The following is a 26337-nucleotide window of genomic DNA, read 5'->3' as shown; positions in this document are numbered from 1 at the left end:
GATGCAAGGATTTCAGTGGCATATAACATTTTGTCAGAAGAAATGTCTGACAAAACGCTTCATGAAATGCCCCCTGGTGTGTCTTTTTGTCATATTTGTGATGATCTCGTGATCTCCACACATTTTGACCCAGATGGAATATTGCAAATTGGATGCAATAGCGGGTAGACAACCATCGTACTTGAGTATTTTTCCAATAGGGAAAGTTTAATTCTCAAAAGGAACGGACCAGATTCTGCTATACAACATTATATTTGTTGGACTACACAGGAGACGGACAGAATTTAAGTCATTGCCAGTCATCGTCGTCTACATGTAAGAAAATAAAAATAGCCATGATATAACATGCGTTATTGCCTGCTGGAAATGGCCCCAAAGAACGCTCTGAATTGCATGTCTGTCAATCTATATCAATATATTTTTTCTTCCTTTGAAAGTGCGTACTTTGTTCTGTTGGCATAGCCGAGCGCAGTGGCGGATCCAGGGAGGACCGCACCGGGCGCACGCCAACCCCCCCCCCCCCCTCTTTATTTTTCTTTTTGTTGAAACAAAAGTAATAAAGAGAAAAAAAATGGGGAAGGTTGCGTGCGCCCCTCTTTATGGAATTCCTGGATCCGCCCCTGAAGCGACCCAACCAGTTCATTCCGTAGTTGCGTTGGTACGTAGGGTGGTAGGTGTTAGCATAACACTGGTGTATACAGGTCTACTTGTATGTTTCCATAATAAAATCGCTCGAGAACTCAGACGTCTACTTCTTATATTGTTATAAACTTGTACAATTGAGCTTGGAACTCATTTTAAGAATCTATTCTATTTTGTTTTTCCTGGGAGACCACGTGCGGTGGACGTTTCAACAGAATGCCATCATCAGCCCAACTCATCGCCGTGGTGTTGTGGATTGCACTAAGTCCCTGTCACGCACAGCAAGAACTAGGTAACATATTCCGTTATCCTTCTGATAAAGAAAAGAATCGAAATAGATTATTGTAGATAAGAAAACATGATGTGAAAATGTGATGTCTTCTTACGTAATGATGTATCATCAAGACAGAGAAAGATTTTGGTTTATTTTTGTGACTATTTTATCTCATGATTACTCCCGAGACGTCAAAAGCGAGATGGGAACTGATCTTTAATTTTCGATTGTAATTACACCAGTTAAGATGAGTCGAAAGACAGACACCCACACAAAGTGTAACAACATATAAGGAACTTTCCCAGTTCCATTCAAATGTAAATTATATAGAATGCCAGTGGCTTAACCCCCTGCGAGCTATCCATTAATTTCATGTTCATATGTACAATTGAATTTAGTCAAGCAATTGAATACTGTAAGATATAGTTTCTTAAATATATAATATATATATATATATATATATATATATATATATATATATATATATATATATATACATACATACATATATATATTATATAGATTATTTCATTTTCAGCTTTCAGCCTGAAAGTTAAGGAGGCACACACCCATTGTTCGGTAAGGAAAGAAATCAAGTATAGAGTTTGTTAAATGATGTGTGCAAGATCCCATTCTTTGTGAAGCAATTTCCGTTATAATGAGAAATAGGAAACTAAGAGAGTTATTGCATTCAGTAATTCATTATTGTAGTAGGCTTAAAGATTTGATTCATTGGCACATTAAAGGGTCAATTCGCTGCTTCTCATGCCAGTGAAAGTCATTCACATGAATTTCTGAGATGTGAATTTTGAGATTCACTCTATAAAAAAGAAAAATAAACTTCAAATAATGAGATTTTAAAGAAATTAGAATATTGAAATAAATATTTGAGCAGCTTCAGTTTTCGTGTGTTCTTATGTACACTATAGTATAACTATAATCCTTGTTCATGTAAAATTTAATGAGAAACAGTAAGGCAGGCTTCCATCTTAAATTAAGCCAAAAGAGAATACATATTGACACGATTCATAATTAACTGAGGGACGTTATTTAGCTGCCACTGCCTCATACGCAAGAAGAAGAAGAAGATTAAGCGAAGGTAACTCTTTGACAATCAGTGATTTAAATAAATCAAACTTAGTTCATGTGCAATATCATTAATTTTCATCTGTCAACGATTAGACGGTACTAAACAAGCTAAAATAGAATATCTTCATTCTAGTGTGTTTACTTGGAAAAAGGTTTATGAAATTAAGCAAAGATCACTAACTATTGAGTACAATATTGGACAAGTACAATAAAAAAGGTCATGTGTGAATTTCAGTACGACTTTTTATGTGGTGAGATCTCCTTAAGTAGTCTTTGTATACTATTTTCTCGAATTCGCGTGATGAAATTAAATTCCCTTCGGAGGACTGATTACTAATCCGCTCTGGGTTATATTTGCATGTAAAAAGCAGTGTAAAGGAACAATATTCCTGTGTATATTTGCTTTCACCTTTTCTTGACCCGTCTTGTCCATGGCTAACTTTTCTGAATTCCTTTCCCCTCTCCCTCTCTTTGCCATATTATATGGCATTTATACACAGCGTTGGGGGCTATTTACGCCGTTCTAACCGATCCTTCTGTTGGACCGGTTGTAATCGATCAGATGGTGAACGATACTAAGGTGAGAATGGATACCAGAGATGTCATTACTGTAAAAGTGGAAATTTTCGCGGTGTTCAAATTTTCGCGCAACCAGAAACTAGCGCGAAAATAAAAGCACGCGAATATTTTTGCTTGCCATATGTGCCTGTGCGTGATGTCTTGATTCCTCGGAATTAAAAACACGCGAAACTCTTCCGACCCGGCCAAGCGCGAAAAATTAGTCACGCGAAAATATCCACTTTTACAGATATTCTATTTTCTTTTCCTACATCATGTGGTGATATTCTCTTCCTCTGATTTTACGCAAGTCAAATTAAAGGTCCAGTTTACCTTTGGGAGCAGTGATTTCAAAAATGTTCAAGATATCACATTTGATGCATATGTGTAGGTCTGTTGTATCATAAAACATCCTACCATATGAAATATTTCCAATAAAACCTAAAATATAAGGAGATATCAGGGTTTTTCTCAGTAAACCGTAACTGTATACGGTTTAGTCTGGAAACATTTTTATTATAACTATTGTTCACATTTTGTGTATTTAACAACACTTAACATCGATTATACGGATTCAAATTTTGACAGTGGTTGTTTCTATCCCTAACTCACATTTTAGAACTATTTTAAAGCACTAATGCTTTCATCTGCAAATGGTAAATTATGCCTTTAAGTATGTTATTGAATTGCACTTTAATCTCCATAAACAACTAATTACAAACAATGATTGTGACTGCATTCCGCTTAGACTTTTTGATAAAAAAAAAAAAACAAATTTTTGTTTTCGGGGTGAGTTAATACACATCTCGTATACTTTCCCAATAGTGTCGAGCAGAGTTTGCTGATATTAATGTGCTACCAGCTTTGTTTGTATTCAGATTCATCATAAGCCAGTAGCACAAGAGATTAGAATATGTCATTTCTTTATGGGTGAGATCTTAAATCACGTGACCATTACTGAGAACATGACATTGCACGAAATGACACAGAAAACAAAATGAGCAGGAATATAACAGGAATAAAAGAAAAAGCAACAAAAGAAGGACAGAGCATAAACTACGACTTGTTTTCTTTCCAGAACGAAGGGAATAGGAGAGGGTCTACCCATGTTTGCGATCTACCGTGTCGTATATAAGCCATGTGTCATAAGATTGAAAAAGAAAAATCCCTCTATTTTTTCAGGATCCGACGCAATGTCTGACTGATCTGCAACAGTATTCGACAGATTTGGCTATTGGAGCAACTTACGCCCGCAAAAGTAAGCACAAGCAACGTATTGTCGTGGGAGATTCTTCGTCTGCAATAAAGAAAATGATAAAGAGAAATGAACGTGTATATTCGGGTGCACGTCACGAGGCCGACACCCACGAGTCATGCAGCCCATGAGTTCGACACTAAGCTTACAAGGCCCACGAGACCGACAAATTAAGTCCCGTGTTGTATCTGTCGAACTCGTGGGCTGTTTTTACCTGTGTCGAACTCGTGGGCTTTATTTGCCCTGTGTCGAACCCATGACTACGGTGAGTTGTATGACTCAAGAACCTGTTTTCAATGTCGAACTCGTGGAATGTATGACTCGTGCATGGGTGTCGGTCTAGTGGGATGATCCCGTATCATTCTACGGGCTACCCTTCTTCGACAGAAAAAAAAAACTAACAACAGCAGCAGTGAGAGCCCTATATGCACATTCATAAACTTCATGTGTGTGTGTGTGTGTGTGTGTGTGTGTGTGAAGTGCGTGACTGACTATACACGATCGACGTCAATGTATACACACTCAAGTCAATGGAGATAATCCATTTAGCGCTTGAACCCTACTCATGTTAACCTTATAAGCATATTGTAACAATCATCCATTTTCATATACAGTATAATATTTTCGATATGTTTCGACTTGTAAATTTCACTACACTCAACACAGTTAAGGAAAAGCCAATTATTTTTGCTTCGCACTCTTGTTCTCCGGAACGAGAAACAACAACAGCAACGCACAAACACATCTATTCAAATGATGTTCTTTAGGCCCCTATTTGAATTTCATTCAACATCAGACTCTTTTTCTCAATGAAATTAGTTTGAACAAGAATAAGCAGCTGTTTTTCTAACTTGTGCTGCTGAATGACATTCTTTTTTTTAAACACACGGTGTTGTATAATTATTGTTATTTTATTGTTTGTTTGTTTTTCACAAATCAGACCATGTATATGAAAGTGATATAAAACTCAGCATAAATCTCAGAAAAAGTGATCTTGATGAACTAATCAATATCTGCTTCATTACCCTGACACTTGTGCTGCTGAATCACATTTTTAAAAGGTATAAATATAAGATTTTTGTTTTTTCCTTTTTTTCAAATCAGACCATGGATACAAAAATGATATAAAGTTCTGCACAAATCTCAGGAAAAAAAAGGTACATTGATCAATCTGATCAAACTAATCAATATCTGTTTCATGACACACACCGCTCACTAAATGCGTCTTGAGAATACAGCATTTCGCTAAAAACCCGCCATGAACAAAAATCTCATATTAGTCCAATCGACACACTTGCACACACACACACACGCACACACACACACACACACACACACACACACACAAAGAGCATGATTCCTCTTTGCTGGGGGGGGGGGGGGAGGGTAATTTTCTAACGTCGCACACCACCCCGTACACTTGACTCTTGTTCAACACTTTCACCGCTTAATTCAGTGGTCACGTCTTTCGGTGATATGCCCGGTGTCGAGGTCGAATTCACCTGGACCGCCGTGGAGTACGGCGTGATCGAGCAGTGCTTGGACGTTAATAAAGGCGACGCCAGTGGTTCTCCGTTTGACGCCCGCTACTGCATGGCTATGACGGAAGTCGGAGAGGTAAGAGCTAATAAAGTTTGTGACCTTTTGGCTTTTGAAGAACTCTGTAGACAACTAGACCTTTAATGTTATATAGGTTTTCCCGGTCAATTTCATACTTTTGTCATTCAAATTCCTATTCCGAGCGTTCGATTTCACGCATTCCACGCTCGCAGCACTGAATCAGCAATCAAATTCAAAATCCAGTCATTCGAATTCACTATTCGAGCATTCAAATTCACTGTCGGAGCATTCAAATTCACTATCGGAGCATTCAAATTCAATATCGGAACATTCAAATTCACTATCGGAGCATTCAAATTTAAGAGAGGAGCACGCATTTCATCAATGAGCAGTCAAATTCATGTCAAGCTGGCGACGGAATCTCGTCGGTCATTCAAATTCGTGAATAGGCAACCATGTTCCAAATAACTGCATTCAATTTAAAAGAAGTCCTGAATTTAGTTAGTTTGGGGTCGTGTATGCATGTGTTTCTTATTTGGCTTTGAATGTGTTGGGATTTATGATGATTATTTGTTTGGCAGTAGAGGTCCACCTGTTCATTGACAATTTTGAACTCGCACTTAATTACAGGCACATGTCCCTCGGATTGGACATAAAATGGAGGTCCCATGTGTAAGAGAGTCACAACTCATGCACGTAAAAGTTCCCACTGCATTTATTCATCGCAAAGAACATCAAATTGGACCCCATATTATGGAAGACCAGCTATTGCAGCTGAATATGGGTTATCCAGCCACCTTGTTTGATGGAAAATGAAACAAACAAACAAAAATTAGGCACTGTATAGGCCTACAGACGAACATAATACGGAGGGTTGGTTGACACTTTCGAGGAAAAAAAACACAATTTCGACTATATTGAAACTGATATATTATACTTTAACATTTTATACGTGTTGTTTGTAGTGTATTGCTGTCTTATTGATTTACTTTTGCGGGACTATGTGAGATCATTGTGTGTCAGTTTGTCATTAAATTGATGAATTGTCATTATCATGATTATGTGGTTGGTGTTTGGGCGTTGTCAGCATGCAGTATCACCAAGAAATATGATTACTAGTCGTTGTGTTGTTTGGATGCACTGCTAATTGGACATTGCAATTTGAAATTTATTGAGATGAAAAGCAAAGAATACATGAACAGAGAACAATGTAGAACCTGTAAACAACCATAATATTACACTGTATGCAAGCCTTTATTGGTTGTGTTGGCCTTTTTCTCTTTCTTAAAAGTCTACTCCATTTTCCTCGTTAAATTGATTGCACGAAGTAGGAACTTGATCGCCTAAAATGAATTTGAACGCTCCAAACAAGCTCTTTGGGACTATCACGTGACTATCGCATGAATTTGAATGCACGAGTAGGAAAGTCGGTGCTCGCATTTTGAAATTGAATGCCCAATCGTGAATTTGATTTCACGAAAACGAAATAGAACGTCCATGAATGAAATTGATCGCTCGGATTCTGAATTTGAAAGATCGAATATTTTTGCGTGCGTGCGCTGCATGAATTTGAATGCACATTAATGCATTTGAGTGACAAAAGTATGAAATTGACCGGGAAAACCTAATATTATCGTTTTAAATCACTGCAAATTGTTATTCCTTGTCTTTGTGCGTTTGACATTTGTATTCAATCTGTTATTGATTAAATGCGGAAAGAAAAAAATCGAATCAAATCGTTCAAATCATATCAAATCAAATCAAATCAAATATCATCTAATCTGTGATTAACAGACATGCAATGGATGAGGACATAGATTATCAAGAGTGCATGGATGTCGCAGTCATTACCTTTTGATATAGGGAACAGGAGTTTTATAGGGAACCGTGCAGGTGTGAGCATGGTTAGCAACAATAGTGCTCACAGATCGGGTCAGGTGATGTTATTTAGAACCAGCTTCCATGGCGATGAATAACACTAACATCATACCTTGGTATTTATATCTTTGGCGTGTTGGAGGACCCGGACTCGATGTTACAAATCCAAGTCGGAACGTGCTGGCCGTCTTCGTGCTCGGGGGAGGAGGTCAACGTAATCGCCGATGAGAGTAAATAACTCTTTACTTGATTATGCCCTTATTTTGATTTGTTTTAAGTCTTGATTTGTTTTCGGTATAATGTTTCTACGAGAACGAGGTAAGTAAATGAACTGGGGTATACATGTAATAGAATTGCTGATATATTTTCGGTATCAAAGCTGTTTAAATGGTAAGATCACGGTTTTAGTGTCGTAGAACATGGTGTCTTACAGCTTACTTTTTTTGTTTAACATCTTATCATTATCGCGTAACCTTATTTCCTTACTATTGTCACTAAAATTGATTTTATTAATTCAGCATGCTCAATGAAGTTGTTTGTCATCTACAGTCTTGACGAAGTAGCTTTGATTTGGAGGATAGTATTTTTTATTCTAAAATTAAAACCGAAACAGCTTGTATACAGTACAGATCAAACAGAAAAGGCCAACTATCTTAACAACCAGCTCGGATATCACTGTGCAAAGCCTATAAGTAGTAACATGAGGGTCCCTCGTTGTAATTGTCACCTTTTCCTCCCGAACCCGCAGTGTCTATAATTGTGTTCAATGTCACGGATCCGAAACTAAATTTCAACTGCTTTGCGCCGGAGCCCTGGAAGGCTGATGCCATAGCAGTCTTGTAAGTCAGCCTGAATACTTACTATGTATTCCACTCTTTCTCTCTTTTTACGATGCCAACTGCCAGACGTCATTATCTGAAATGCCATAAGAAATCAGACACACTGCAAAATGTAAGCGAATTTGGCAAAGAGTTTTACATCTCGTCAAAGTTTTAGAGAGTGATATTTTTACTAACGTTATAACCTCAAAGACTGAAAAAGACTTTAAAAAGCCGCTTTGTCGTTTAATAATGTTCACAAAATGAGGATATAGATGTATAGCAGCATAGTTATGAATACAGGACTTTTCAGTGTAGTTTATTGTTTTATTTTGTTTTCGATTGATATTAGCGGTTCAGTTCAGATCAGCCTTTTCCCATAATGTTTAATTAAACTCACCAGCAGCAACTAAAATTCATACCGAAATCTAGAATGGAAGAAAATAATCAATGTACTGTGCATTAACAAGTTATCGTATATTGCTTGTGAGTGAAAGCTGCTTCGATCAAATATCTCTCTATCCAGGACTGTATTTAGTTTGATTGCCGCCCTTGTCGTGATCGGCACGATCTACGATCTTTACCTGCGCGAGCACTTCATGAACGATCGTTCACCGACTCAAACGATCCCCATCGATGATCGCGTCCAGTCGTCTTTCACCAACGGCGGTACTCAGAACCTCGCATTCACGACCGCCTGCCCGACGACACCACTGCAGGACACCCAAGCAGAAAAGTATCGCTCCTTTGGCGACGTCGACCCGCCAGTCCAAGATCCCGTCGTCGTGGAAACGTCCCTGGGAACCGCCTGGAAGTCAGAACCAAATGAGAACGCTCGGAGCTCTGAGCAACTCCACGCTGGGGGAGACAGTGCGGGACAGGACCGGGAGGGGAGGAGCAAAACATTTGGTAACTAGAGATTGTAATTTGTCATTACTGACAAATTAAGGTGATCCGATTTTTTTTTAATAATGATTCAAGTCCTGATCGCAATAGGCATGACCATACAGGTTTCATCTGTGTTTAGAGACATTGGCCGTGTGATGTTTGGATTCTCATTTAGAAAAGGGAGTCATATCTGTCATTTTTGGTACCAAATTCTGTATACACTAGATAACGAAGATACAGCAACAAATACATAATTTAGGCATGACCATACAGGTTTCATCTGTGTTTAGGGACATTCGCCGTGTGATATTTGGAATCTCATTTAGAAAAGCGAGTCAGACCTGCCATCTTTGGTACCAAATTCCGTATACACTGTAACGTAGATACAGAATGAAGTATATTTGACCATTGACCCCACTTTGCACAGCCAGGATGGCATCTAAGCAAAAAGTGGTTATTTCGTAAAATGATTCTTGTAACATGGTCTTTGCGTGTGCAAAATATGGAAGAGATAGGACATGTATTTACTAAGATACAGAAATTTGAGGGTGATAGACGCTGTTTTTCTTGAGTTATTGCAAAGAAAGTTGCAGAAAGAAAAGAAACATCTCAATACATTGAAGATAAGCTTTAAATTCAACCACGTTTTTTAACGTAATCCCGACATCGTACGAAAAAGACGAAGGGTAAAATACGATAGCCCAAAGTCTCAGCTACAACATATTAAGATCTGGGAGAAATTCAACGAAGCATAAGTGAGCTATTGCTCGAAAAAGATAGTCATGTCAAATTTCATTTGCAGAAAAACTGCACTCCCATAGAGATAACACGTCATAATGAAGATACAGAAAGAAGAATATATGACCTTTGACCGCACTTTGCACAGACATGATGGCATCTGAGCAAAAAGTGGTTATTTTGTGAAATGATTCTTGTAACATGGTCTTTGCGTGTGCAAAATATGGGAGAGATAGGACATGTATTCACCAAGATACAGGATGAAACATTTATGACCTTTGACCCTAATTTACATACCCAAGATGGTGTCCGATCAAATAATTGTTATTTTATGAAATAATGTACGTGACATGAACAAAACATGTGCAAAATATGGGATTAATAGCCATTGTTGTTGTTCATCTATTGCACAGAAAGTAGTAGAAAGAAAGAAAAATAAAGAAAAATTGTGTTATTTTTATAGAAATTTGAAGGAGAAGCATGAAAAAAAATCAGAACTAGAGATTGTAATTTGTCATCACTGACAAATTAAGGTGATCCGATTTTTTTTACCAATGATTCGAGTCCTGATCGCAATAGGCATGACCATACAAGTTTCATCTGTGTTTAGAGACATTGGCCGTGTGATGTTTGCATTCTCATTTAGCAAAGGGAGTCATATCTGCCATGTTAGGTACCAAATTCTGTATACACTATAACGAAGAAACAGCAACAAGTACATATGACCTTTGACCCACCTTTGCACTCCCAAGATTGCATCTGATGAAATAGTGGTTATTTTGTGAAATGATTCTCGCGACATCGTCTATACGTGTGAAAAATATGGGAAAGGTAGGACAGGTATTCACTAAGATACACGATGAAACATTTATGACCTTTGACCCTAATTTACATACCCAAGATGTTGTCCGATCTAGTAGTTGTTATTTTATGAAATAATGTACGAGACATGAACTAAACATGTGCAAAATATGGGGGTGATAGGGCGTGTTTTTCTTGAGTTATTGCAAAGAAAGTTGCAGAAAGAAAGAAATATCTCAATACATAGAAGATAAGCTTTAATTTCAACCAAGTTTTTATCGTAATCCCGACATCGTATGAAAAGACGAAGTAAACAAAACGATAGCGCAAAGTCTCAGCTACAACATATTAAAATCTGGGAGAAATTCACCGAAGCATAAGTGAGCTAGTACTCGATAAAGACAATCATGTCAATTTTCACATTAAAAAAAATTCCCTCCCACAGAGATAACACGTCATAACGAAGATACAAAAAGAAGTACATATGACCTTTGACCTCAATTTGTACAGACAAGATGGCATCTGAGTAAAAAGTAGTTATTTTGTGAAATGATCCTTGTAACATGGTCTTCGCGTGTGCAAAATATGGGAAAGATAGGACATGTATTCACTAAGATACAGGGTGAAACACTTATGACCTTTGACCCTAATTTACATACCCAAGATGGTGTCCGATCAAGTAGTTGTTATTTTATGAAATAATTCACGTCACATGAACTAAACATGTGCAAAATATGAAAGTGATAGAGGCCGTTTTTCTTGAGTTATTGCAAAGAAAGTTGCAGAAAGAAAGAAATACTTCAATACATGGAAGATAAGCTTTAATTTCAACCAAGTGTTTTGACGTGATGCAGACATCGTATGAAAAAACGAAGGGCACACTTACGATAGCCCTACGTCTCAGCTACAACATATTAAAATCTTAGAGAGATTCACCGAAGCATAAGCGAGCTAGTGCTCGATAAAGATAGTCATGTCAATTTTCATTTCCATAAAAACTGCACTCCCATAGAGTTAACACGTAAACTGGTCAAATTTGACAAGATCACATTCAATCCATTTTTACGAGGTGATACCGTCATCTAATCAAAATACCGTTATTATGTTAATGAAAGAGCATTTAATAAGCTACAACATACTGAAATCTTGGTGAAAATTGACAAAGGATTAGTGAAATACGCTGGAATGAACTTGAAATTTGATGACGTCATTTTGAAAATTTACTTTTTTTACTTTATTAAGAAATTTAATATCTTTTAATCATTTTGTCAGCATTGCCACCCCATGAAATGACATGTACAACTCATCAGCTTTCAAAATATGTACAGAAAATGGGGGGTCACCGTCCATCCTGACGAGTAAAATCGGATTTAAAATTGGCAGTTTTTTTGGCATAGTTGCACTGTATATCGCCATTGACGCGCGCGCGGAATTTCAACTTTGACGGGCCCGTATGACGTCATATTGAGTCGGATCGACTTGAAACTTGGTAGAAATATTCCTTGACATTTCAGTCATCCGATAAGTGTAAAAAAACGGGAAATTTCTATTGCATATGAGCTGTGCGTGCGTATATGTGCGCGCGCGTACGCGTCCGTCCAATTTTTTCAATTTTTCAAAAAATGCTCCAAATGATCTGAAACGTGTGCAAAAAAAATTTGAGCTCGATTGGAGCATGTCAATATTTTAACGTGCGCGTACGCGCACGGTTTAAGTGTAAACTGAAATTTGAGAAAATGTGTAGAGTGCGCTTGATTTGAACTATATGTGACGTAAATTTCATAGAAAAATTCCATTCCATTAATGAGATATTAATGAAAATGTGCTTTCATATAATGACGTCATAGTGACGTCACGGTCCATTGATCACAATGATTTTACAAAATCTGTCGTCTTTTTGACATGATACATATATGGTATAATTTTGAAATTGATAGGCAGAGGACTTTCTGAGTTAATCTCTGCACAACTTTTGTCCAGAAATAAAGAATCAGTACAGATACAGAAGGTGATCCGAAGGATACTCGGATCACCTAAAAAGATAAAGTTAGGAAAGGAGATTAAGACTAACTAAAGAAAAAGAAGAAAAAATAGTGTTTAAAAAAATTTAAAAACAACTGGCAGGGGTGAGCATCGAACCAGGGACCTTAGGATTACGAGTCGGATGCGCTATGCAATGACCTATTTCATGCTCCATAGGCCCTATGTATTAAGCAAAATGACGCTGCATCGAAACCACATGCAATTTTCAACCAAGTTTTTCGACGTGATGCCGACGTCGTATGAAAAAATGGAGGGCACACTTACGATAGCCCAAAGTCTCAGCTACAACATACTAAAATCTGGGAAAAATTCACCGAAGCATAAGTGAGCTAGTGCTCGAAAAAGATAGTCATGTCAATTTTCACTGCCAGAAAAACTGCTCTCCCATAGAGATAACACGTAAACTGGTCAAATTTTACAAGGATACTTTCAATCCATTTTTACGAGGTGATACCGTTATCCAATCAAAATGTTGTAATTTTATGTTTGAAAGAACATTAAATAAGCTACATCATACTGAAATCTGGGTGAAAATTGACAGAAGACTCGTGAGATACGTCCGAATGAACTTGAAATATGATGACGTCATTTTGAAAATTTACTTTTTTTACTTTATTAAGAAATTTGATATCTTTTAATCATTTTGTCAGCATTGCCACTCCATGAAATGACATGTACAACTCATCAGCTTTCAAAATATGTACAGAAAATGGGGGGTCACCGTCCATCCTGACGAGTAAAATCGGATTTAAAATTGTCATTTTTTTGGCATAGTTGCACTGTATATCGCCATTGACGCGCGCGCGGAATTTCAACTTTGACGGGCCCGTATGACGTCATATTGAGTCGGATTGACTTGAAACTTGGTAGACATATTCCTTGACATTTCAGGCAGCCGATAAGTGTGAAAAAACTGAAAATTTCTATTGCATATGAGCTGTGCGTGCGTATATGCGCGCGCGCGTACGCGTCCGTCCGATTTTTTCAATTTTTCAAAAAATGCTCCAAATGGTCTGAAACGTGTGTAAAAAAAATTTGAGCTCGATTTGAGCATACAAATATTTCAACGCGCGCGTACGCGCACGTATCAAGAGAAAATGTGAATTTTGAGAACATGAGTAAAATGCACATAACTTGAAATATATGTGACGTAAATTTCATTGAAAAACTTCATTCCATTAATGAGATATGATTGAGAATGTGTTTTCATATAATGACGTCATAGTGACGTCACGGTCGACTGATCACTTTGATTTTAGTTCGATTGCCGTCTTTGGAACACGATACATACATGGTATAAGTTTGAACTTGATAGACATAGCACTTTCTGAGCTAACCTCTGCACAACTTTTGGGGAGAAATAAAGAAAGAAGAAGAAGAAGAAGAAGAAGAAAGAATCCGTACAGATACAATAGGTGATCCGAGAGGATACTCGGATCACCTAATTAATTGGCCTGTAGTTTCCAAGGAGGGCATGAAAAAAACATAAGTCATTTAAACACACCCAAAGATTCTTTGCTTTATAATGACATAACGATTGACGTCACATTTGACTTGTTGAAAAACCAGTTAGGTTTGCAATGACTTATCTTTGACTGGACATAATTGAACATTTTTTCATTTGCATGCATTCCATTCATTCATGCACCCATCATTTCTTCTATAAATGGTGGGAATGTGATTGATTCATGCCTGTAGAGACCATCGATGGAATCCTCATGGCTTACTCCGCGGCTTCGAACCTCAAGTTTCTCCTGAGCGCCAAGCGCTCCAAATCGGACATCGGCGCGCTGTACGGTCTGCGCACGCTCAGTATGTTCTGGGTCATTCTCCTGCACTGCAATCTCTTCCTCTACGGCTCTCAAAAGATCGGTCAGACTCGTTCTTTCTCTCTTTTTTCTCTCTTTCAATTTTCGGTTGTTGTTGCTAATCTCAGTTCAGTTTTCAATCCTCATTCCCCCTGAATTTCTCGTTCCTCTTCGTGCATGATTATCCCGGTCTTTTATTGTTTGTTTGTTTGTTTGTTTGTTTGTTTTTATTGTCTCATAATGTTTTCAAAAACAAATCATAAAGATAACAAGACATTGAATGAGTGAATTTCGTATCCAACGAATAAGACAATTAAGACGTGAAATATGAAGAATCTATGTAGAACCATTGCTTGTAAGGCGTATTCCCAGATTTGTCTCCTCTTATTCCTCATCTCCTCTTAATTAGTTCTTCCCCCGTTTATTATTTCACCGCTCTGTTTTTTCCCAGTTCAATGACATTACTTCAGCAGACGATGTACAAAAGTACAGATAACAATGAGATCATTTTGAAAATACCGGGGGATCATCTCTAGCTGCAGTACAACACTTGTGGCGAGTGTGCCATCTGCAAATCAATATCCTCTCTAATCATGATAATAATGCAGTAATATTATGAAATTATGATAGATGAAGATACAAAGCAGAGATAAGGGACAGGGACGGGGAAAAGGACAGAGACAAATATACAATGTATAGTTACTAGTAATTGTATCATGTGAACATTTACATTAACAGGGACGTGAACATGAATGCATATAACAATAACAAGAGCTCTTATGGGACAAAACAGACTCACCACGAGGTAGTTTCACGCAAGTGTTCGATTTTCTTCTCACTGGTGCTCAATGGGACATGACCCCTTTTTCCCGCCTTTTTGTTCTAAAAATGTCGATGACGGTAAAATGACGAAGTATGAATTATATAACGATGGTAATGATAAAATGTCAATAGTAATACGAATACGAGCGACATATTACACTCATCTCTACCAGGAAATCCTCCAGAGCAATCAAAGAAAATAATAGTCCCCTACGTGTTCTTTTTATCGCAAAGAATCTGTATGTACTTGGCCATCTTGGTCATCGTTTTATCTGATTTAATGAAACAAATTAGATTTCGTAGATTTTCGTATGCTTCATGGAGAATAGGCATCGAAAGTATATCCATGTATAGTTATGATAACGCTAGATCTTTTCTTAACGGACAGTACCTTATATTTTGTTTCTTCTTGGCCTCAGATAACTACTATTATGCGATTACGAACTCACTCAGCTTTCCTATGATGGCTATTAGGCATTCTACCCTCTCCGTGGACACTTTTTTCGTGATAGGGTAAGACATTTGAAGCCTCGAAGAAATGCATAGAATTATTATCATTTTTATTATTGTCATATCATTAGTATCATTATTATTGTTGTAATTATCATTATTTTTATAATGATTTTCGCTATTAATAACAGTAATAATAATGATAATAATAATAATAATAATAATAATAATATTATTATTATTATTATTATTATTATTATTATTATTATTATTATTATTATTATTATTATCATTATCATTGTTATTTATGTTGATGCCATACAGTATCATACTAGCGATATAGGTATTGAAATAGTTCAAGCTGTTAAAGAAGGCTTTCGGCTATCATCGGAAGTATATAAAATAGCTTGATCATGGATAGCGCCCTCTGAAGACAAATGGCATCATTAGTTCTGAGCAGAAGTTAATTGCAATATTCGCCCTCCAGATAGGTAATTCGCGGACCCGGTGACCCATTATAGGCTTTAGACTTATCAAAAGATTGCCTTAGCTGAATTGAGCGGATTAGGTAAATTCGGACTTGTTTCCATCTTGTAGGTCTACACCAAGCTCTCGGATAAGCCATAAGTCCTCGGTTGGAATGCAGTGAGTTAAGCCTTCAAAAAGTGTTTTGCATAACTTTAAAGAATTTTTCGCATTTTATATGTGTGCATCCTCCTAGATCATGACTAATCTTGCTCACCATGCACCCTTTCAATCTCCTCTCTGGTTAGAGGACTCCTTGTCACGTACGTCACGCTAAAGAAACTCACCAAAACCAAGGGCAAAATGAACTGGGCGATGTACGTATTCCACCGCTACTGGCGCCTGACCCCGGCCCTCCTGGGCGCCATGGCTCTCTGGGTATCACTGGGAATTCACATGGCCGGCCAGGGTCCTCTACTCGACTTCCTTTACAACCAGTTTATACGCGATAACTGCCGAGAAACCTGGTGGACGTACCCTCTCTACATCAACAACTTATACCCTTTCCCCGGAGACAACAACTACTCGGTACTTTCCCCGTTACAATATACCGTATGTCCTCCCCCCCCCCCCCAAAAAAAAAACAAAACAAACAAAAACAAAAACAAAACCAAAACAAACAAACAAACAAAACAAAACAAAACAAAAATTAAAAATAGAAAATAAATGAATAAAAAAAAATAAAGTAAAATGAAAATAAAATAAAATAAAACAGGAGCTCCGCAATGATATCTTTAAAAATAGTGAATCAATCTAGTATGAAGCTATAAATCATTGCCCACATCTTACAGAAAACCCTATTCGATTTGCTTCAGTGGTCAAAGAGATGTGTTGGCTCAGTGAGTAGAGCGGCTGCCCTCACACAATCGGGAGGTCGTGGGTTCAAACCCCGGCCGCGTCATACCAAAAGACGTTAAAAGATGGGAGTTGCTGCTACCTTGTTTGCCGTTCAACAGTTGAAAAGGTTAGAGCAACGTCGATCTGGCGCTGCTCAGTGGCTGCCGGGCCCGAGATCAATTGGGCAAAATGAATTTCCATTCTTGGACAATAAAATTTGGAGTTTATATCCAAAACAATTGTTATTATTATCATTATTAAGGGAAATGAGGAATTTTGTAGAGGATGTCAGGAATCTCTTCCCTCTAGGTTTTGCAATCGTCTATTGTATTCACACACAAGAGCATCGAAGTGCTAAATTTGGAAGAATCAGACTCATGACATGCTTTACAACAATCCACATTCCTCCGTGACCGCTTAACCAAATTGAATGGGGTTTTCTGCAAAATAGAGCTAAGATGTTATATTTTAAGACCTTCAAGTAATATTTAGACAGTTTAATCATATTGGGTGTTATCAATGCGAAAATCGGATTGTAATTTTTTTGGACACACTGTACATGAAAACCTATTATGTATAGGCCTATAATCTTAACTAAATCCTACCCCTCCCCCCTCCCCAAAAAAGAGAGATAATTTGAAAATAAAAATGATAATCAATCTTCTTACGATCAATCATTAAGAAATCAATATACGTCTTTAAATACAAAGTCATGCTTGATCGTCTTTCCGCGGATTCATAAAAAAGGAACATGAAACCTAGAAATACATGTTGACTTATTTTCAACATCATTTCCATTTTTTCTAGCATAATGAAAGAGCACTAGGTTTTCCTCTTTCAGAAAGCAAGGCGACAAATATTACCCCTTGACATGTTTCAGTAAAAAGTCCACGAAATCTGCACCTTTTCATATGGAATTATATTTTGTGTAATTTTCTTTATAAATGTTTTCTTTAAATCGTAGTACATTATGTGATGCCATGATCTAGTAGTCTTCTGATCCAGCAGTCTCGTCACCAAAATAAAAAAAAAAATCATAACGTTTGAACAGATTGTCCGATTGTCCTCAAACTTTCACTGATGTGTTCTACCAATATTGCTGCATTCGCTCAATCCGTTTGTATATTTGGGATTAATTCCCCTTTAATGTGCCCATAACAATGAGCAGCTTGCCTGAAAAAAACAAAAACAAAACTAGACATACATTTTTGGCAAATTCATTTTTTAAATTTTATTATTATTATTATTATTATTATTATTATTATTATCATCATCATCATTATCATTATCATCATTATTATCATCATCATCATTATTATTATTGTTATTGTTGTTGTTGTTGTTATTATTATTATTATTATTTGCATTGGCAGGTTCTTTGAAGTCTATCATGTGTTGTTTACTGAAATTCGTCTTACCTCTGTGACTGTAAAGCCCCAAGACCAAGTTCGTTATATCCAGGCTTCGACACCATTTTATTTCTCTCTCTCGGGGCTTGCTCGGGCCTCTAAAATATTTCAATGTGATATTTTGGTGGCCAGAAATAAAAAATAAACGTAACAATCCACTAATTATCTAAAAGTTTGCCTGAATGGGCCACCAAAAGATAATCTTTTTGGAAATTTTAGAGGCCCAACATAAATTTTTGGTGTCGCCCGTTCACTGGACCACCACTGAAGTCGAACCCTGTTAATATAACACACAAATATGATTACATACAAAATACATAAAGCTATCTGTTGCTTCAGCGTGTCTCTTTTTGAAACGTTGCCAAACACAATTTCAAATCTAAAAGTAGCACATGAGTGATAGGGCTATAAGTATAGGTGATTACATGGTGTCTCGCATCAATATCTCTTCTTTTTGTAACTCGATTTTTGTTAATGCTATTTTCCTTTTCCCCAGTGTTTCGGCTGGGCTTGGTACCTGGCATGCGACATGCAGTTCTACTTGCTGAGCCCCTTTATAATTGTTCTCCTCTACCGGTACGTAATGATAACATCATACAGTTTTTGTTTTGTTGATTTGTTTTGTTTTTGTTTTAATGCACATTAGTTTGATCATTTACATTATCTTTCACTGAATTTCTTTAAAAAGTCTTCCAATATGTTGGCCTAAGTCTCAATCTGCCGTACAGGCTACTGTTCGTAAACTGTCAAAAGTTCAAGCAGTATAGCTCCATGTATTGATACAGCCAAGAGGCAGATGAGAGATTAACAAGATACTCAAAATGAAAGCTAATGAAGAATGTCAAGCACGGAAAGTTTTGCTCTTTCTAAGCTTCTTAAATCTTTCTGCACAATTTTGGTCTTTATAATTCATTTTGCTGGCTGTCAAAATCCATCTGACAAGGCGTTAAGAAGGTAGGCATATCTCACTTAAGCAGCGAATGTTTGGAAATGTTGCAAATTTTAACGAAGTTAAGGTTTCCGTGATGTGCAATTAAATTTTCACTTTTCAGTTGTTACAACATTTTTCTTTGAGACAAGTTGCGACAAGTAATTCTTTTTGCGACTACGAAAACTGTTTTTGTATTTGATTTCAAGTACTGTTTACGAACCCTGACAAATACCAAAATTTACTACGTTTCCATACATTACCTCCTTTTTTTTTTCATTCGCTTTGGATTATTTATCATATCGGAGTAAATGGGTTTCTTATACGCTTCTGTTCAGACGACCAAAGCTTGGGGTCGCCGCGATAGTTGCCGTCACCGCGGTGTCTATTGGATCCATGATTGGTATCAAGTGGTACTACGGCATCAACCCCGTGGGAGAGTGAGTGAAATGAAGCACCTTGGGTTCTTGAGCTGATTTTTTATTTAAATTAGTTTAAATGAAACCAAAACCAAAAAGAGAAACCTGGATTGAGTGAAGGCAGCAACATTAGTAGAACATATCAGTGAAAGTTTGAGGAAAATCGGACTATCGATGCAAAAGTTATGATTTTTTTACCGTTTTGGTGTTGGAACTACTGGATAGGAGACTACATGAGTTTATGACATCATGACGTGTGGACAACAATATAAAGAAAATATAAAGAAGATTCAACATGCTTTCATTTTTCTTGAGTAATAAAAGAGCACTTGAATAACCGCTTTCAGAAAGCAAGGGAAATAATTACTGCCCTTAAACACGATTATGTCAGTATCAAGTTAATGGAATGTGGAATTTTTAAGAAAAATGAATTTTCGTGGAATTCTCTTTATAATATTATATTTCAAAAATTAATAACTTTTGCATCGATTGTCCTATGCTCCTCAAAATTTCACTTATGTGTTCTACTAATGTTGCTGCTTTCATTCAGTCCATATAGCTCTTTGGGTCTGGGTTTCCTTTAAGGACTTTGACACCCTCCCCCTGTCCCCACCCCCGATGAGGAGGAGATATGCATCGTTAAAACAAATTGAGAGCCCATTAATGATGCTACCTGCCAAATTTGGTGAAAATCTGTCATAATGGCAAATGTTCATGCACAGTTTTGACGTACTTTTTCTACCATTTATAGGTAATATATTATTGCTGAAGTAAATGAATTGTACATTGTATTTGCGAGATGCTTTTGCATATTTCTTGGATTTTTGCACATGTCTCGTCTCCAAAGGATTGCAAGAATTCATGGTCTTGTTGTCTGGTCTTGTGGTCTGGAAACCAGAACAATGATCGTAGTGACCTATATAGATGGATATGGCGGAAATATTCTTTTTTTTTTTTTTTTTTTAAGATAAACGTCAAATAAATTCAACACACCAGAAATAAAATCGAGGTGGAGATGAAGCTGGGCCGGGGTGTGTTAGCATAATGTGGCAATGAGTAAGAATACGGCGATTGATACTAGGGAAGAGGAATGCCGTAGCGGCAATGAAGGTTAAAGTTATACTGATCAAGAAAACGAAAATGGTAAAAGTTATTATTTTTAGATGTTCATTACTAAATCTTGATATTCGTATGTAGGCAATAATCGCATAATAGTATGCAATAATTATGTTATTGTTAACAACATGTAGATAGAAGGATAGTTAGAGATTGATTATACTACGTACTTGTAATATGAATACGGTAAATATAATGCATGATGTTATAATTGCTTGATGTGATACTTCAAAAGTACTTGTTGATCCTTATTACATGACACCTATTTATTTATTTATTTTTCTTTTTACTATCTAGCAAGTATAACGACCGGCCTATCCCTGATACTGACATCACCTACACCAAACCATACACGCGAATTCACTCCTACACTGTTGGGATGTTTGTCGGCTACATCATGTTCTACACTAGGGACCGCAAGGTGTCAATGCCATGGGTGGGTATATACGAATTCATGCTGGCTAGCCTCAAAGAGAAAATCTACCCCAAAATGTATAAACTTCCAACAACAACAAAAGAGAAAATGATTACCTACAGAATCATACAAAATGACAAAAACTGGATGACAAAAAAGGAAGATATGACATTTCAGAATTTCATTTTTTTTACGAAAAACATTTCTTCACCAGTCCCTTTGAATATTCAACTTAGTGAGTTGATGATGTCATACCTTCACAATTTTTCATGTATATCATAATTTCATATGAAATTTATTTGCTATTTGAATTAATCATTTATTTATTTCAACTGTCAGATTCAAATTATACTGGGCTCAGCTACTTCATTCAACTAACTTTGTATTTCATTTATTAAAAAAAAAGATATGAAATAAAATCAATCGAATCAAATTCGGAATTTTTGTTATTTTTAGCTAATGCAAATAGAAGCATGTTCCCATATCAAGACATATCAGAGCTAACATCTTTTCTTTTTTATTTTGGGTATTTTTAAGGCAAGTTTTACAGTCATACGGCTAAAGTATGATATTTATTTGTCATTTCTGTATACGAAATGAATACGAAATTGTGAGAGCATGACATCGCCAACTTGCCGCGCTGAATATTCATATTAGTACTGGTCAATAAATGTTAAAAAAAGGAAATTTTAAATATCATATCTTTCGAATTTCTTATGCGATTTTTTGTCATTTTATATCGTTCTGTAGGCATGGTAGGAAACGTGTTTCTCTTTCGTTTTGCCAATGGGTAGATTTCCTGTTTAATAATGAAAGTACATGTATACATGGCTCGACACTAACTTTTTTGTTTGGTGGCCCGATGGGGCCACCAAAACCCTAAATTTCAAATTTTTGGTGGCCCGAGAGAAAAATTTGGTGTCCCGAAAAAAAAACAATAAAAATATTAAAAGTCCTTTTTTTTTTAATGAGTCAAATATTTAAGATTTATGATAGTAAGAATTAGAAGTTGGACATATCTACTCATAAATAAACTTCAACAAATTTGCAACACTAACTCTCAGGCATTCATTCAGTCCTTTTCATCCATCCTTTGAACAAAACTGCTAATTTCCGGCGCAAAAAGTTACAAATTTATTGACATACTTTTCAAAAAATTTTGGTGGCCCGAGGCGGGCCACCAAATTTGCCCTTTTTTGAAATTCGGTGGCCCGACTTTCATATTTGGTGGCCCCGGGCCACCGGGCCACCGTTACTGCCGAGCCCTGATGTACATAAGATAATGATCGTCCAGTCTCTTTCTATCCTTACTTATTAATTTCAACATACCACAAAGTTTCTTGACTTTCTGATCCCTTTTTACTTTACACTTGGCACATTCGTTTCAAATTTACATTACTTTCTTCATTTTTCTTTCATCAGTGGATCTATCTTCCCGGTTGGATCGTGGCCTTTGCTCTCATGTTTGCCTGCGTCTACGGCCTCTACTGGGCCCTAAACCCGACCGACCCCGACTTCGTGTTCGAGCAGTACAAGGCGGTTTTGTGGGAGGGGCTCACTCGTTTCACATGGTCCATCGCCATCGGCTGGATCTGCTTCGCATGCGTCAACGACTGCGGAGGTGAATTTTCGAAGTTTCATTGTCAGTTATGTACATGTTTAAACTTATTTCGTTTAAAAGTTCCACCCTCCTAAAACTTTAGTTAACCCTTTCTGTGCCACTTAGGCAAAAATGTGTCGATTTCACACACACACACACACACACACACACACACATGCACACACCTATGGACATGTAATGAATGTGACATACAAAGGGTTAAAATCCTTTTGCAGCTGAATGACTGCTCTCAAAGGGAGTCCAAAACAAGGAATTATTATGTGCATCCTTTGTTCCCGTCCTCCATTTCTTTTTTTTTTTACATTAGTTTATAGTGCTATATGCGTTGACACATTTTTTTAATCAGCGATTTTCCGAACTGAAGTATTATCGTTATTAATGATTACCACTATTACTTTCCATATTATCGGAAGCAAAAAATACTGAAAATACAACAGCTTGCATGAAAAACAAAGTGAAGTTAGATATATCCAAGTTCGGCTTAATTCAATTTGTATAATGATTAACAAAAGGAAAGGGAAAACAGAATTAGTGATGAAAAAGCCAATACTTTGAGAGTAAAATAAGAACAAAGTTAATGCGGATGAGGAAAAAAGAAACAATAATTGTCCTAGATATTGCACATTAATTGTCTTGATTTTCCTATTCACGTAAAAGCAGATATGATCTCCAACATGAGGTTGATACAATTTATGTTAACACACAGATATATTCGAAGAAACACAAATACAAACACATGCTGTTTATTTTTTTTATTGTTTATCTTAGGCGTCGTCAACACTTTTCTGACGTGGAATTTCTGGATCCCAATGGGTCGTCTGACGTATTGCACCTATCTCATCCATCCCCTTGTCATCTACAACGTCCTCTTAAGTGGCAAGGCGCTCTTTCATTGGGGAAACTTGTCATGGGTAAGTTTGGGGGGTTTTTTTCCAACCATATCTTGATTAGAAGCTGCAATATTTTGTCAGCATCGCAAAGTCCGCATTTTTTCTCTCATTGCTATATTCATTCGTAAAAATCATATTTTGTCCAATACTTTATGATTTATACTTCTTACAAAATGTTATGTTGGGTATCATACCTCTTTTTGGCTCAAAATAAAGTCTTGTAACAAAGAAGCTATTCAAATTCATGAAAATTCTTCCGTCGAGGTGTTTTCATTGCAACTGATTGACAAATTGCCCTACATCGACGTAAATAAGCACTGAATTGATCAGTGTTTTAGTAGTAGCCATGATCAGGAGGTCGTAGGTTCGAATCCTGCTCGAATATGTACGCCCATGATTTTTTATCATGGCTACTACTAAAACACTGATCAATTCAGTGCTTATTTACGTCGATGTAGGGCAATTTGTCAATCAGTTGCACCAAAGAAGCTGTTCATATATTTCTGGAAATTACTGGTCATGTTCATCCTGACATCTGCAGGGGAAAAAAAGAAATGCAAGAACCCACTTGAACAAAATATAGAAAAATACGTTAGATCTAAAGTGCTTTCGAGTGCATTGTGTATTGAATTCATTTTATAAGATGACTACAGGTCATCTGATGACAAGCCCTATTATTTCTGTAAGTTGGAATTTGTTGAGAACCTTTTTAGACTTTTACATTTAAAAGAACTTGTTTCCAGTTGCGTGTGTTTATTGGACTAGCCAATTGGTTGTAGGGAATTCATTGAACGTTTATTATACACGGAGACAGGATGCAAACCTGTGAACGCTGTGTGCAGGTTAGGTCATTTTTGCTGCATTCAACAAGAGCGAATGTGCTTGGAGAAAACAAAAACAAAACAAAAACAAGTAGCTACCATCCTGATTAGATTGACAATCCCTTTGTGTTGTAAAATACGCTGTTTCTATCTGGTCATGCATGGTTCTAGACAGATTGACGTCGTATACATCTCACCTGTAAATTGATCGAATTGCTTGACAGAGGTTGTCGGCATGTCCTGCAAAAACTGCGAGTGTGCATTTTTCTCTTGTATATTGGTTTTTGCAATGATATTGATCTGTACTCCTGCAGAGCTACTTCTACGTGGGCACCCTAGTGTTCTGTTACATGGCTGGACTCATTCTCTCGCTGCTCATGGAAATGCCACCGATGGGACTGGAGAAGGTCATGTTCAAGAAGTAGGTGGAAATACCACATTTAAGCTTGGTGGAGTCCATCCCGTGGCCATCCACGCTCTCACTCAAACGGATGTGTTCGCACTTACGCTGCAACTTTTGCATACTAGTAGATCTTTCCAAAATACATTTCTGTAACGGGATGTATGTTACGAGACCGACACCCATGAGTCATACAGTCCACGAGTCATAACAACCCATTGGTCATTGTACATTCTACGACTTACACAGCCTACGAGTCACGCAGCCCATGAGAGTTCGACATTACAAGCAAACAGGGCCCACGATCAAGACCGACACATTAAGCTCCCTGTTGTAATATCTCGTGGGCTGTTTTACCGAGTGTCGGATTCAAGTGCCTTATTTCCTATAATGTCGAACTCATGGGCTGTATGATTGGTGGACCTTTTTTTTTTTCAATGTCGAACTCGTGGGTGTCGGTTTCGTGGGAAAACCCCTTGTAGGGTAGTCCCCATGTATAGACATGTTCATGATTACTTGAAAATGACCAGAGTAATATAAACATAAATAGAATCTGAAAGGTAAAACCTCTGCAGTAAAAAGAGAGATAGAACAAGAAAGTTGTGGAGTTACAAAGGCTTACGTCATGGTTTCGCCATACGGTGATATTGGCCACAGTTACTATTTAAGGTGGGAAATGTTTACATAACGTACGATTATTGAACAGTTTGTACATGATTTAACTAGATGTTTATTGTACTTTCTTGTTTGATTTGATAGTGTTTCAGAGTATCTTCTCACCTTGACATAAAGTTGATCAAGAAGTAAATATCTACTTTGGTAGTCGCTCTGGGCAATAGCCTATTGTTTATTGAATACTTAGTATTACTTTTTTTTTTTTTACTTTCTTCCAGTTCTGTGTTAAACTGTATCCTACGTAATATTGTATATACATTTTCGGAAATGTCTATGGTTCCTTTCTAATGTTGATGGTATGTTACTTATTATAGTACTCTCTGATATATCTCTGTCTACGATGCTTCTCAGGGAACCAACATTTATTTGAATTCTAACCATGCATATTAAGTGATGTGATGTGATGTCATCTGCACAGCAGTTTGACTTCATCAGCACATTTTGACATGGAATGACCATAAATTGGGGTATATCTTTCACTTACGTCAGTCCTTGTGGAGTTGTGAAATTGTTGTATTTGCGAAGACATAAATTCCACTTGAAAGGGGATGTATAGCTGCTGAGATCTTTAACAAGCCCTATGAAATAGTTATTTTCATACTATAATGATATCGTATGGTATTCTTACGTCGGAACCGTGAATGGTAGAGGTGATCA

General features: G+C 37.0%; 1 protein-coding gene across 1 annotated transcript; it reads left to right on the top strand.

The window, feature by feature from the left end:
* Positions 1 to 858: 858 nt before the first annotated feature.
* On the top strand, positions 859 to 25030 carry LOC140232360 (nose resistant to fluoxetine protein 6-like). The gene is made up of 16 exons (XM_072312486.1): positions 859 to 934; positions 2506 to 2585; positions 3746 to 3821; positions 5275 to 5435; positions 7399 to 7486; positions 8005 to 8095; positions 8601 to 8983; positions 14243 to 14416; positions 15594 to 15687; positions 16398 to 16677; positions 18892 to 18971; positions 19662 to 19763; positions 21156 to 21294; positions 22696 to 22894; positions 23663 to 23805; positions 24920 to 25030. Exons 1-16 carry the CDS (start codon positions 859 to 861, stop codon positions 25028 to 25030), a joined length of 2277 nt encoding a protein of 758 aa, XP_072168587.1.
* Positions 25031 to 26337: the final 1307 nt, after the last annotated feature.

This window comes from Diadema setosum, chromosome 8, assembly GCF_964275005.1.
Source record: "Diadema setosum chromosome 8, eeDiaSeto1, whole genome shotgun sequence".
Classification (NCBI taxonomy): Eukaryota; Metazoa; Echinodermata; class Echinoidea; order Diadematoida; family Diadematidae; genus Diadema; species Diadema setosum.
The sequence above is the reverse complement of the archived record's forward strand: the minus strand, read 5'-3'. Positions and strand labels throughout refer to the sequence as shown.

What these genes read in the sequence shown, in the direction of transcription:
- LOC140232360 (XM_072312486.1), top strand. Translation starts at nt 859, where the DNA reads ATGCCATCATCAGCCCAACTCATCGCCGTGGTGTTGTGGATTGCACTA. An exon ending in AGATGGTGAACGATACTAAG is followed by an intron (nt 2,586 to 3,745) that starts GTGAGAATGGAT and finishes CTATTTTTTCAG; the next exon opens with GATCCGACGCAATGTCTGAC. An exon ending in GGGGAGGAGCAAAACATTTG is followed by an intron (nt 8,984 to 14,242) that starts GTAACTAGAGAT and finishes TCATGCCTGTAG; the next exon opens with AGACCATCGATGGAATCCTC.